Here is a 14102-nt window from a genome sequence, read left to right on the forward strand (position 1 = left end):
TGAGATGATGGTGATGATGAGATGATGGTGGTGATGAGATGATGGTGGTGATGAGATGATGGTAGTGATGAGATGATGGTGGTGATGAGATGATGGTAGTGATGAGATGATGGTGGTGATGAGATGATGATGGTGATGAGATGATGGTGGTGATGAGATGATGGTGGTGATGAGATGATGGTGATGATGAAATGATGGTGGTGATCAGATGATGACGATGGTGATGAGATGACCTCCGCGGTGTCGAGATTCTGACATTCGGAAGCAGCCGTGTCGAGCGCAGAGCGATGGCCGAGGGTGGCGAGGGCAGCAGCGGCCACGGGGGGCGACGCGGCGCTCGGGAACAGGCGCCGAGGGGGGGGGGGCGGGGGTGCAGGGGGATGGGATCGGTGCGGGAGATAGCGGCGGAGGAGGAGGCGGCGGCGGAGGAGGCGGTGGATGTGTCCGTGCGAGCAGAGCGATGACCTTGAGCCGTGACGGGCGCAACCGCACTTGGATGAATTCACAATCGCAGAGAGAATGCATCTAAAATAAGCGACCGTGATGAAAGTAAACCCCGCAGGTAGGGTTCTGCTGCTGCGCGGCGGCAGTAGCGTGTGGATCCACCACAGTGGATAGGGAAGAGGGGACGTGCAATTTCCTGGGCAGGGAGTAGAGCGCCCGCGCAGCGGTTAGCGCATTGCGTTGCTACAAAACCGCGGCGACCTCCGTTCGATTCCTCAGCCACGGCTGACATCAGTGGCCAGTGATAAATTAACTGCTCCCACCCCACAGCTTCACGAACCTGCAATGACCAGCGTGGTGAGGTATGGTCAAACAACCCCCGTGATTGGCACGGCTTTTGTGTCGAAGCGGATTGACAGTGGTGTATAATTATAATGATTTACTAAATTACTGGGGGAAAGGGGACTTTGGGAAGCAATTTTAATGGCGGGAAGGGACGTGCTCAGCTAAAGGATGGGTAGCGATACCGTCGGAGCAGCCACACCATCACGTGACCACCTGTGGAATCGTGGTGGTGATGGAATTACGTTTTCCACAATGTCACTCTTCATTAGAATGTCATCCATAAAATAAAACAAACACAGAACAATATATATACGTCATTGTTTAACTGTTTTGGTTTGTTTAAAATGCTGCTTTTAAAACACGTTATTATCGCATTTTGGAAGACATGATACCTTTTAGAAAAAAACAACCTGTCACAGAATAAACCATATACATGTAATGCGTTACACGTAGCCCGATATTAGAAACGTGTCCTCTGTTATGCCGAAGGGCAGAAAAATGTGGACTTCATTAGCTCAGAGCCAGCACCGTCACATCACACTATCCTAACAGCTCGCATATTTCAGAGGAGCGGGCACAGCCGGGGAGCGTGTGTTGCAGATTAATGGGTTCATTTTGCACTTGAATCACAAAAGCCGTGAGATTTACTGCGCTTGCTACACGCACCACGCACCGCCGTCTCCCTCCGACGGCATGGTGGGGGTGGCGGGGGTGAGCGCTGACTTTATTGCCGACCAGCTGCAAAGGCCTAAACCCCTCCTGGGTCGTTAGTCAGACGCATTAGCTCTGCTTCCAAATGCGGTGGAGGGAGAGGCGGAGAGCGTGGCTGCTTACGACGTCCCTTCTCCTGCGAGTGCTGCTGGAATTGAACCACTCACTGAAGGGTTCTGGTTTTCCCAGAATGTCCTCTTTTTGAGGAAGCTGTTTCATTTCGAAATCTAAGTCTCCCCCAGGACGTACAAAAAAATATAGACCAATTGGCGGTACACCAGTGCTGCATAACACACCGGTCCTGATAAAACAGTCTGAAATCTAAATTTGAACCAGCAAATCTGTTTATTTATCAGTCTTTAACTGACCCTGTAGCCGAGTTTGACGCGATTCCAATGTTTACTCAGTCTCCTGAGAATTGCAAAAGAAAAGGTCAATATTGACCGTTGAATTGGTCGACCAGGAGGGCGAGTGCCTGGAGCAGCAGCAGCAGCAGCTTTCTTGCGTTGCGTTGCGAGCCTGAGGTGGGACTGGAGCATCATCATGATCGTTGTCGTCTTGAACCACCGATGGATAGTACGGCAAGTCAAGCATTGGGATCGTTCGGGTTAGGTTTAGGGTTATTGTAATGGCACCAATAAATGAGGTCAAAATATAAATCTTCTTGTGAACAACCAAATGCTATTTAAGGACAAGGTTTTCCAATGTAGGCGAAATTGTTCATGAAAGGTCAGTGGTCGTATTTATTTAACCGTAACCGTCCGACCAAGTCTCGGGCACGAGTTAAATCTGTCCAGGGCACGAGGAGTCAAAATACGGAGGAGCCAGTCGCCATCAGGCTGGGTGCTGCTAAACGGCAACAGACTGTGGCGCTTCTTCGTGTCCATCTGCTCAGAACGGTCGTCTTACGACTGCCTCGACATCACGGGGACCGATGTTGACGCAGCACCCCAAGATTGTCTGCACGGGGTTACAAATCGGGGGAAAATAAAATAAATAAATATTGCGAAAAAATTGTGGTTTGTTTATGCTGGCGTACCGCACTACGTTCAAATTTTTTTTTGTTAGTTGCATATTAATAACAACAACAGAACACCACTCAAGAAAATACATTCGCATGCAATTCTCTCCTTTGCTGGTATTGTGGGGATGTAATTTTCCTCTTCCTCTGAAGTGTCACAGTGCAATGTGAGGTGGCAACCCTATCCACAGCAGAATTGAACTAAGGTAACAACACGCGGTGAGGTAAGAACCCCCCACCACCCCCTACGCCCCCCACATTACCACCACGCATTTGAGACGAAGAACAGAAAAATATACCTTCCGTTCCAAGACAACCTCAACTCCCACTGGGAGCTTGCCCTCGAGCATATGCGTGGCGTTTACTCAAATCCTGCCCTCGTCTTTATTTACATCGTGACGGTCTTCCTGCTCGCATTCGGACGTAAATCGAAACTGTATTTGCCAAGCCCAAGGTCGAAATGCGAAATGAAAGGAGCCGAGCGCGCGCCGCGGTGCGCGATGGACGCGAGCGGCCCCCGCGAGCGGCACCGGCTGCCGTCCGGACGTCTGCACGCTGCCCAAACCGTTGCGTGCGTGCGTACACATTGTGCATGTCGCTTCAACATTTCCCTGTGAAATGTTAGCCGCACGATGTGTGCTCCTAGGCCCGTGTTTGCGTTTTAATGAGGCCCCCCCCCACTCCCACCATCTCGCCTCTCCTCCTTTCACGACCCCCCGCTCCCCCAACCTGTGTACCTCGCGACACATTTTAATCCGGTGCAGCAGCACAGGACGGCGTGGAGCCTCATTGCGACGTATAAACCCCCGCGACTCCCACCTTTGAATATGGTCATTCAGCGCAAAAAATAACCAGGCATTGCCCTGACCGTTGGTCTGGCCTGCCTGCCGCGCTGTGGATTGCATCAGCGGTGAACCCTGGACCCGAACAACAACTCCATTACAGATCAATTCCAGCCCTGTCAGAAATGTCTCCTTGCTCGAGGCGATGGCGGTGGCTCACGGGACGCGCAGCGCCGGGGGTGTTGCGGCCTCGGTGCGGCGACAGCGTTAAGGTGGCGGCTATAGACGCGGCTCCGCCACCACCACCACTCTCTCTCGCTCATTGCATCGGTGCAAAGACAAAGATCCCCCGTACAGCCTTAAGAAACTGTTGGGGCAAGTGCTGTCAGAGAACACCTATGAAGGCCGGATCGGCACACGACGGGGTGGGTGGCCAGCACCACGACCGACCGCCTTTGTGTCACCAGTGGCGATAATTACACACCGCACCAGGTACTCATTTGAGGCTGAGTCGACCTAGGGGAGGTCCAGGACCGGCTCAGATAATCGTCACTGGTGTTGGCCATGAGCGGGAATCGAACTCGGGTCGCCCGGTTCGTAGCGCAGCGTGCTAACCGCTACACTACCGCACCCCACGACGACAGCAGTGCACACACACACACGCCCATACACACACGCGCACAAGCACGTGCACACACGCGCACACACATACGCGTACACACACACGCACGCCCAAACACACGCACGCGCACACACGCGCACGCGCGTGGTACGACAGCGCCGAGGCTTGGTCCCACACAGATCCTGGCGTGACGGGCCTGGCGCCAGTGAAAATTCTCGACACGGAATCTGGCACGCGGAGCGCGTGGGACACGGGGCGCGTGGGACACGGGGCGCGTGGGACACGGGGCGCGTGGGACACGGGGCGCGTGGGACACTGGGCGCGTGGGACACGGGGCGCGTGGGACACGGGGCGCGTGGGACACGGGGCGCGCGGGGCCCAGTTTCGGTATCCATGGCCTGGGACAGCGGAGCAAAAAAGATTCGACTCTGTCCGACTCCACCCATTTCCCCATGCGGTTGCGTCAATTGGCTCGCAAGTTCAATCGTAGTGGTGGGGGGGGGGGTGTCGAGTGATTCATTCCAGCCCCAGCACGATCCATGTTAGATGGGGGATAAAATTTATACAACCTAATAAAACAGCAATTTGTCAGTACAGTCTTGTGAATATTGTTCACATTAAAACGTTAATATGAATAAACAGTCGTAATTTTATTTTGTATTGTATTTTTTGGGAGGGGGGAGGGGAGATTTCAGACCGTGGCCACGCGCGTGCTGTTTGGACTCGGCTGCCAAAGGGCGGTGTTGAGCCAAGGCGCGTGCCTGTGAGGCGACGTGACGGCGAGGGGATCAGTGGGGGGGGGGGGGTGCTCGTCTCAGTTGCAGCAACGCGTTCGCTCCCATCCCCTCCCGACGACCGCTGCCGGTTAACACCGCGAGGCGCTCGCGTCTCCAGGGCACGACGCGCATCGCTCATGCCCGCCGCGTCCGATTGCGCGCGGGGCACCAAGTCGGTCATTCTCTTTGCGTGGCGTGCGGCGATTGACATTCTATAGCCGTCCCGTGCCGCGGGAGCCGTTTTACAGAAGCGGCTGCGGCGCTACAGCTTTGTCCTGCCGAGTGCCCTTTCTGAGACGGCACAAACACAGCGACCGCTCTCACGTGAAAGGGATTTGTCCATCGGATGCCACGGTTGTGAGTGTGACGTTCATCTTCTTGGTTCTTTCGGTAAAGTCACGTAGAAGGGAAGTAATAAAATAATAAAAATAAAACATATTATTTTATTACTTCCCTTCTACGTGACTTTACCGAAAGAACCAAGAAGATGAATCCCTGCAGTCACGAAAGCTTTAAATCGAAAAATGTGACGTTCATATTTGACGTTCGAAAAATCCCAACGCGTTTGACGTGACGACACGGGGCAGTGTTCTGCTATCTGGGTGGTCAAACAGCTTTAAAACTTGCCCCACGGCCCTGCAATTCCCGCGTGCCGAGCACTCCAAGGCACCGTAATGACGCCCTAATTGAGGCGCTTCCTCCAATCTCGGTGAGCCTGAAAATGAATTCCATTCGTCTCGACGATGTTTACAGGGCGTCCGATGCGTCTTCGTGAAAGCGTAACGAGTTTGCAAGGGAAAAAACGAGAATAAGAAAAATAATCAGATTTCATTCGAGCGCCGGCATGAGCATCGAAGAGCATTGACGCGGCGAAGGCGACAAACAGCCGGGTGGTCGGCACATCGCCTCCTGGATGCGGTTCCGGGTTCGCAGCCCCCTCCACGCTCAGCGCTCGACCGCCCGCTGCCATCATTACTATTATCTAGATCAAGACTGATGGCTCTTTCCCCCTCTCCGAGGTGGCAGCATAGACGCAGTCAACGAGAAATGAATACATTTCATTGCGCAATCTTTACCCTTGCAGCCAGAGTGACGTTCCGGCACCCACCGTGGGACCGATCAGAGGCACTCGTCCCAGACATTTCGGGAACTGTGAGCCCTTCGCACACACGAGGCATTCCAGACAACGTCGCCCCCCCACACCGCATCGCACCGCTTTTGCAGCAATCCCTGTCGCGATTCCCACCGACATCCCAGATAGAATGATGTCAAACGTAACTCATTGGAAATGCTGATGAAGGAGATGGAGCGATGAAACCGGCTCGTATGCAGGTGCTAGGTACATGCATTACATTGCAGGATCACCATAGCTGGTGGCGGCTTGGGGAGGCCTTCATCCAGCAGTGAATAGACCATGGCAGATAATGAGAGTGCAGGATAACATCTCTCCACTGTGGAGAGATGTTAACTACCTCGCCTACATTACAGGAGGTTGTGGGTTCGATCCCGACCCTGATGCCTGTATATTTGGAGTTTGCATGTTTGCATGTCCTCTGGGTTTTCCTTCCACATTTAGAAACATGCGTTTAGAGCATTTGGCTGCTCTAAATTGCAAGATAATAAGCTACTTCGTTGAGCAATCATTTGTGGCCAGGTCGCTTCTGAAAAAGAGATCTATAGCTAATAAAATAAAAGCATTGTTAAGTTCCCTTTTAAACATCCCAATGCCTCAATGCATTGGGATGTTTGGCGTTTGGTACATTAGACGAAGCCAATGCACCTTGCAAGAGACCCCAAGCATGTGACGTAAAAGCAAATAAACTTGGATAGATGAAGGTATCCACTGCTGCACGGCCACTTCCTGGCCAAGTCGCATCCCAAGTCCACATCACTCGTTAGTCCCAAGCAGTCCCTCATCCCAGCACGAGTCAGGCTCAAAGCAAGATCGGGCCCATTCAGAGAATGCCTCGCGAGCGATATACAACCGTGCGCTTGCCACTTTAAATTACTAGTAAACAAAACTATTAAACCACCTGTATTTTTTATATTACCAGATAAGGCCCACTAAGCTATATAGATCTTTTTTACAGACAACCTGGCCGCATATAATTGCTCAACGAAGTGGCTTATGGACAACTTTATAGCAGCCAAATACTGTAAACGTGCTTTGATTCTAAAATGTGACGGGAAACACCGGAGGACCTGGCGAAAAATCCACGCAATCACAGGGACAAGATGCAAACTCCAAATATACACAACCTCCTGTATACCAGACGAGGTCATTAACATATCGCCACGTCGTGCAGAGAACAATTGCCGATGACGTCCAACAAATGAAATGCGTGAAGCTCGCTTCGCTGTTCATCAATGAAATGGAGGCCCGTCGCGGCTGCTTCACACTGGGAGTGCGCCAACGTCCGCACGCGGCTCCAGTGCCTGCCGCCGAGCACGCGGGGAAAGCCTCCCGGCGCTGGCTGATGACGGGTGCCGGGTCCGAGCGACCCGCGTGGGCGCCCACCGCGAACGAGGACCCCGCGTCACTGCCGCGGGCACGCGTCGGCGAGGTCGGCGAGGCTGCGCGCGCTCGCTCGCGTTCGCACCCCACAGTGCTGCGGAATTAACATTCTGGGAGCGTTAAAGAGCGCAAAACTGAGCTATAATTAGCGCCGGGGTCAACCGTGCCTATGCCCATTAATGAGCATTGATTTTATAATCCTGCGTGTCGCGGGGTCGCGGGGCCAGCTGTGTTTGCCGTTCCTCATGGGCGCAATTAGCGACCCATGCAAAATTAATAATCCTCCATCATTCAGCAGCACATCGCAGGCCGATTACAATCATTTAGCACCTGTGCCGCAATTGATTTTGCCCCCATCACTTCACCTCCGTTGAACTTGACGGCCACCGCACGTCAAACGGCATCGTGTTACCTGCTCGACTCCAACCGTGTCAACAAGGAGCAGGAGGAGGAAGAGGACACGCGTGTCGCTGCGTGGACACAGAGCGACCAGGACTACATCTCGACTCGGGATTCATTTACCGAACCCGCGTTTGCTGCTGCTGTATCTGTTGCTGCTGCGTCGACTGCTGCTGCTGCTGTGTTTGCTGTGTCTGCTGTCTGCTGTCTGATGTTGCTGTGTTTGCTGCTGCTGCTGCTTTGTCTGCTGTTGCTGTGTTTGCTGCGTCTGCTGTGTTTGTTGCTGCGTTTGCTGTGTTTGCTGTGTCTGCTGTTGCTGTGTTTGCTGCTGCTGCGTCTGCTGTTGCTGTGTTTGCTGCTCCTGTGTCTGTTGCTGCCTCCCCTGCTGCTGTGTTTGCTGCGTCTGCTGCTGCATCTGCTGCTGCCGCGAGGCTGCCGACGCGCGGCCACCTGCGAGCCTCTGGCTGCCGTCCCCCAGTGCATGCTCGCTTTGACCCTTTTGCTCCCCCACACCAGCCGGAGCGCTTTGCACCGTTACGAGCCCGCCGGCGTCTTTCGACAACGACGACGCAGCCGCCGCGAGAGAGAGAGAATTACAGAACAGGGCTTCGCTGCGGCGCAGAGATTGGGTTGTTTCGTCAGGAGAGGTGGCACTCCGACTGACAATGAACCCCGAGCTCACCGCTATCAAACTGTCAGCAAACTCCTTCTCTAATCTACGGGTTCACAGTCGAACACACTCCATGTTTATGCCCCCCCCTCCACCCCCAAGCGGCCGCTCGTGCTCCGCCAGAAAAAAAATTGCCGACGGAGCACGTGTTTACCAATCATCAGGCGCCTGCAGTGTGCAGTGGCTTAATTTGCATTTGAAGGGTAAGGTAAAATGGATGAAACTCGGAGCAGCGTTGACAGTACGGTGGGTCGCGAGAAGCGGCGTTTGGGAAGCAGTATTCGAGATGAAAGAGAAGGTAAAGGTGCAACCCCGCACTTGCTGGCTCACGCCGCCGCTGGCAGAAGGGCCTTCCCCTTGGAGCGAACTCGAGGTGGTATTTGGTCTACTCTTCCAGGCGTGTTGAATAAGGTGAGCGCATACCCACACTTGACCCCGCCACGCCATGCCTAGCTATTTTTATTCTACCAGGTAAGGTCCACTGAGCTATGTAGTCATCTTTCAGAAATGACCTGGCCACGAATAATAGCTCAACTAAGTGGCTTATCGTGGGGACATTTAAAGCAGCCACATACTCCAAACGCACGTTGATTCTAAATGAGGAGGGAAAAACAGGAGGAGCCGGAGAAAAATCTACGCGACCACGGGGAGGACATGCAAACTCGAGATATACAGGGGTCGGGATCGGGATTGAAACCACAATCTCCTGAAAACCAGGCGAGGTAGTTAACATCCGGCTACTATGGCGCGCTGTCGATCGACTTCCCTGTGATGCATCCATTTATACTGCCGCTGGGTGGACAAAGGCGGTAGAGAGGGGGGGGGGATTTAATAATCTCGCCCCATTGGATCAAATGGCACGCTGGATAATGGAATCGAACCGGCGACCTCTGGCTTGCAGGTCCAGTGTGCTGACCGTGATACCACCGTAGCAGCTCCCTTGTTCTATGTCCCACCACCACCACCACTTATTATTCTCATCACACAGTGCAGTCTGCACCGTGCTCTGCATAGACCGAGTCGATCCGATTAGCGCGGTTGGCTGCGTACGGTGTGAAAGCTCAACGTGTATACATACATCTCACACGACGCAGGCCAAACCCACCTCCCTGGGGTAGTCATTCACAATGCGCTTCAGGGGGTCCAGCACTTGCCAGGAGATGAGGATGACCAGGTCAATGAGCAGCATGCCGCCCACGATCCCAAACAACTTTTGGTCTTTGATGATCTGCGTGGGGAGGAAAAACGAAAATTACACCAAAGCCGAACGCCGATGTATGTGTCGTGTCGTGTGCGCAGGCAGTCGACTTCGTGAGGAGGTGGAATTGAGGATTAGGGGTCAGAGCGGGTGGGCGGGCGGGCCATTCTCTTTTGAGGAATTGGGAGGGCGGTGAGTGCACCGGGCATAGTGAAGCCAAGGGGAACTGACGACGCAAACAGTGGGACTCCCAGACTCAGCCCGTGTGACTGTCTCCTCGTCACAGGAAGCACCAGCTTCTCACCCATCGGTGCTGAGAGCGATGTCGCAATGTGCCGTACGTTCGGGATGTTGCTAGAAAACTAGATCCGTGGCCAGTGGTTGCATGAGCGTTTGGCGTCCCGGCTCACCAGATCGGCGGGAGCAAACGCCAGCTGCTGTCTGTGCACGTGTAAATGTGCCGCGTGTGCTTGTCTGCTCATCAGCATGCGTGGCCCCAGGTGTGGACAGAGTTGTACAATTTGGACCGCGCGGCACAATCGCTAGCCTGGCGGTTGTACACATCAACCCCAACCACGTGTGGCTGTTTGAGCCTTGAGCACTTATTACGAATATTAGACGACAGAGGAAATTGAGTTTCACTTTGAGATCGACTCTCTCGCGTGAGCAGAGGTCCTGGGTCGGCACTGGGGATGATGACAGACCTCGCCCCCACCCCGCTCCACCCCATCGCACGGTGGTTTGCGCGTTCGGAAAGCCAGAGCACTCCCGTGTACACAAGTTCATTCATACACATTAAGAATTTACAGAGGAAGTGCAGTGCTGGGAATTAATTACAGGGCAAAAAAGAGCATTCGCTAAAATCTACCTCTCAGGCCATCGGAGTCGATTAGCAGGAAAAGCGGCGACAAGTCTCGAGAATTATTTTTTTTTCACTCAGCCAAGCTGTGATTGAATTACTTTCCTCAATCAAACATTTAAAATGCGGCAAGATGAATTATGCATCAGGCGTCTGACTCTACTGTTCCATAAACGTGGTGGCTGGCACGCCTAAAGTGTAGGCCAATCTGTCTCACATCAAGCACGATAGCTATACAGTGTCACCGCTGCACGTAGCAGCACCGTTGTTACCGGTAGCATTGCCCTATCAACGTTACCATTATCATAATCTTCGAAAACGTTCATGCCTCTCAAGCTGAATGGAGGTCACTCCGAAAGGGCCTTTAGAATGTTTGGCCATTCAGACTCTTTCACAGCTACAACTGCTTCCTGCTTTGAATGGGACAATTTTACGGCAACATAAATGTGACAGGATGGTGTTTTTTTCCTCGTCGGTACAAATGTTGTTGCCGTTTCCCCGAGGAGCGAGGCAGGAAAACCTCTGAGGGGACGAGCGGCCGAGTGGCAGCGCTACCCGCCCGGGTGTGTGTGTGTGCGTGCGTGTGTGCGTGTGTGTGCGTGTGTGTGTGTGCGTGTGTGTGTGTGTTCGTGTGTGCCCGTCAGTGTGGGCGTTTCACCCCGTTAACAGCACTTGCCTCAACAGTCTGTGAAGGCTACAGGAGGGAAATCTTTGTCTTTGTTTCACCCAGCTGTATTGTACGTGGCTGTGCGTGCCTATGGGTGGCGCGGTTGTAACGCTTGTACCTCACAGCAAGAAGCTCCTGGGTTGGATTCCGGACTCGGCCACCTTTCTGTGTGGAGTGTGTATGTTCTTCCCCTGTCCTGCACGGGTTTCCTCAGGCTTAATCGATTTCCACTGATAGCTACATTGGCCAAACATCCCAATGCTGAAAATGCACCTTGAGATTACTCAACCATTGCCGCCTACTACAAAATGATCAGGACCCTCGTGAAAAAGAGTGGTGGGCATACAACAAGAGTGATAACGAACAAACACAAATAGGATGAAGACTTGGACGGAAAACGCCGCTGACAGAGAAGATGATGGTTTGGATAATGAAAATGAGACTGGACAGGATGCGAGGTTTAGCACTGCAAAGGTACGACCAGGGAATACGGAAAGTGGTACGGCGCAGGATGTGATGCAGAGACGCAGTAAAGGCAGAAGTGAATGAAAGAATCCCGGAATTATCAGAAGCCACGGGATTGATTCAAGGCAGGAGACAGTGGAAGGCGTCCACTCAGCGCGATCGTCTCGGCTGCGCCGATCGGATCGGAGGATGCGTGGCTCTGAGTGGGGCTGCACGAGGCTCTCTGCACGCGGACGGTCCCACGGAGCAGCGCGGGTGTCGTGGGGAACGCGCTGTGCTACGAACCCACCCACCTGGGTTCCATTCCTAGCCGTGGGTTAACATCAGCGTGTAAATATCAGCACTGGCGATACGACGGCAGCCATGCACGATGCCTGTGAGCTGTGCCAGCCCTAATGAGCACTCGCTAACAGCACTTGCCCCAACAGTCCCTGCAGGCTTATATGGGATATCTTTTTATTTTGCTTGTTTCGGTCTCAGCGATATATGCTGTGCACAACATGTGTGTGTGAGTGCGTGTGGAATGTTCCTGCGATACAACAGCCGCTGGCCGGCACGCCTGCAGAGTGGCCCGTCCAATTCTGCAGCGTCATCACTCCGCAGCGCTGCTTTGAAGCTGCGCCGAGGCAGTCAATAAGCACGGCACCACACGAGGGGAAAGAAAACGAACGACACCGGGGATGCCTTCCCGTCCGAGCCGAACCCGAGCCGGGGCGCTGTGTGCCACGGTGGAGCGAGGGAGACGCAGGTAATGGATGGTGTCAATTTGCGCAAGCGCGCGCACGCGTCGTGTACGCGCGTAGTCGTCACACACCCACGGCGAGCGTGGGGGTTTGGTGAGCCACCGGTCCCCGCTCCCGCGTGTAACGGGGGTGAGTAATCGCTGCGTCTCTCTTTGCCGACGGCGCTATTTTGATTGCGCGCGAGCACAGGTCCGGCCCGGTAGCCCACGCACCCGTCCACCCGCCCGCCCGCCTGCCCGAGCCCGCGATCAAACCCGGTGACCGCAGCACAATTCGCGTGAGCAATCCGCGTGCGTTGGAGACATCGCAGTGATCAAGACACCGCACGTGGGTGGGTGCAAGATGACATGATTATTATAATAAAACAAAATAAACCTTTCCTATCCCACACGTTTAACCGTGCATACGCCACAAACTTAGAAGCACGGCCAATCGGGTGACGTTTTCAGGCTGCGGTAATGTTTCAGAGGAGCAAACGCGGAATGAATTTACAAGTGATGATTTATACGAATGTGCTCCACGATATTGTGACTCGAATGCATTTTCCCCGCAGTATAAATCACAATTTGCCGTATCTGCTCCCGTTTTTTTCTGCTTTGAGGAAGGCGTGTTGTCCTAAGCCTCGGTTGATTACACATTTTTCAGTTCGCGAGGCAGTTCTTGTGAATAACGACGGTGCCGGCGATTTGTCATTTTGCGTGCGCTTTTACCAGCGCTGTCCTTGCAAAGACCCGGCAATTCTATTTGAGGTCAGACGTGGAGGCGTCTGCAACAATGATAGCCTCCTGCCATAGACTATGCAGCCGATGGCGAAAACTATTTTGCCACTATGCGCAGGTAACCACCATCTGCCCGAAAGATTTTTGCCAAAGTCAACATTCTCTAGAGGGCTCGAATGTAATCACGATTCATCATAAAGGTGAAGCTGCTGCGGCACTTTTCGTGTGGCATCACTGCCGTACTTTGGATCGAGGCCATGCAACCTAACTGTGGCACACAGAGAGTGAACCACCGCAGCCTGCACTCCATCGTCGGAGGAGAAAACGACACGAACTCTCTCCTGAAGCCCTCTCCTCGCGGCTTGCAGACCTCGACGTCGCTGTTTAGCCCCTGAACATGTTGCCGCTGCCATCATGCGCGAGAACAGAATGTTAAGGACCGGTGGCTGCCTTGCAATGTTGTCCAGACGCACGCCGAGCTCGACTCACGCTCGTGTCTACGCGACCTTGTTGCGGATTTACTCTCCAACACACCGGTGGGCTGAAGTGGAAACTAATTGGCGTTTTGCTTAAGTAACACATCTCTTCTTAATTGGCTGTGTCGGGTGGTGGAGGGTGACGACACATCTATACTTACGCCATCAAACCCAACAACCTTTGTGAATAATATTGGTCGGGAATGCCCCGCTCCGAGTAAAAGTGATTCTTACCCAGTTTAGGACATTTCGGCATCGTCCTCCTATTGTGCGATTAGAGCTGCCCCCCGCCCCCTCCCTTACTCCGCAAGGCGAATGCGGCAGGGTTCTCACCTTCTTCTTCATCTTGACGTTCTTGAAGATGGCGTGGACGCGCCACGTCTTGGCGAACATCGCCCCGAAGGCCGTGGTGTAGCCCACGGTGAGGAACCACGTGCGGACCTGCGTCGAGAGAGAGAGAGATTGGGGGGGGGTTGGAGTGGGTCACCACCCTCTCATTCTCCATCGTCGGCTTTGTTAGTCAGCTGTTGTTTCAGGCGATGGTCTTTTTTCAGGGTAGAGAGAGGGAAGAGAGGTTGGCCGATTCGTGGTTGGAGATCGCACGTTTGGCTGCGGCGCCTTAAAAAAACGTCGAAGGGACATTGTGATTTGCGAAGAGCCGAGGGGCGAGACTCGTACATTTGTTTCGGG

General features: G+C 53.6%; 1 protein-coding gene across 2 annotated transcripts in view; it reads right to left on the minus strand.

Annotated features, from left to right (window-relative positions):
- LOC144934403 (gamma-aminobutyric acid type B receptor subunit 2-like) overlaps positions 1 to 14102 on the minus strand; it is a 69055-nt gene that overhangs the window by 26695 nt on the left and 28258 nt on the right. For both annotated transcript variants that reach the window (XM_078860123.1, XM_078860122.1), the window contains exons 13-14: positions 13746 to 13853; positions 9391 to 9513 (exon numbers count right to left, since the gene is read on the minus strand). In XM_078860123.1, the coding sequence (XP_078716249.1) occupies positions 9391 to 9513; positions 13746 to 13853 (231 nt within the window). The remainder of the gene's footprint in view (positions 1 to 9390; positions 9514 to 13745; positions 13854 to 14102) is intronic.

The sequence above is a fragment of the Lampetra fluviatilis genome, chromosome 10 (assembly GCF_964198595.1).
Source record: "Lampetra fluviatilis chromosome 10, kcLamFluv1.1, whole genome shotgun sequence".
NCBI lineage: Eukaryota > Metazoa > Chordata > Hyperoartia > Petromyzontiformes > Petromyzontidae > Lampetra > Lampetra fluviatilis.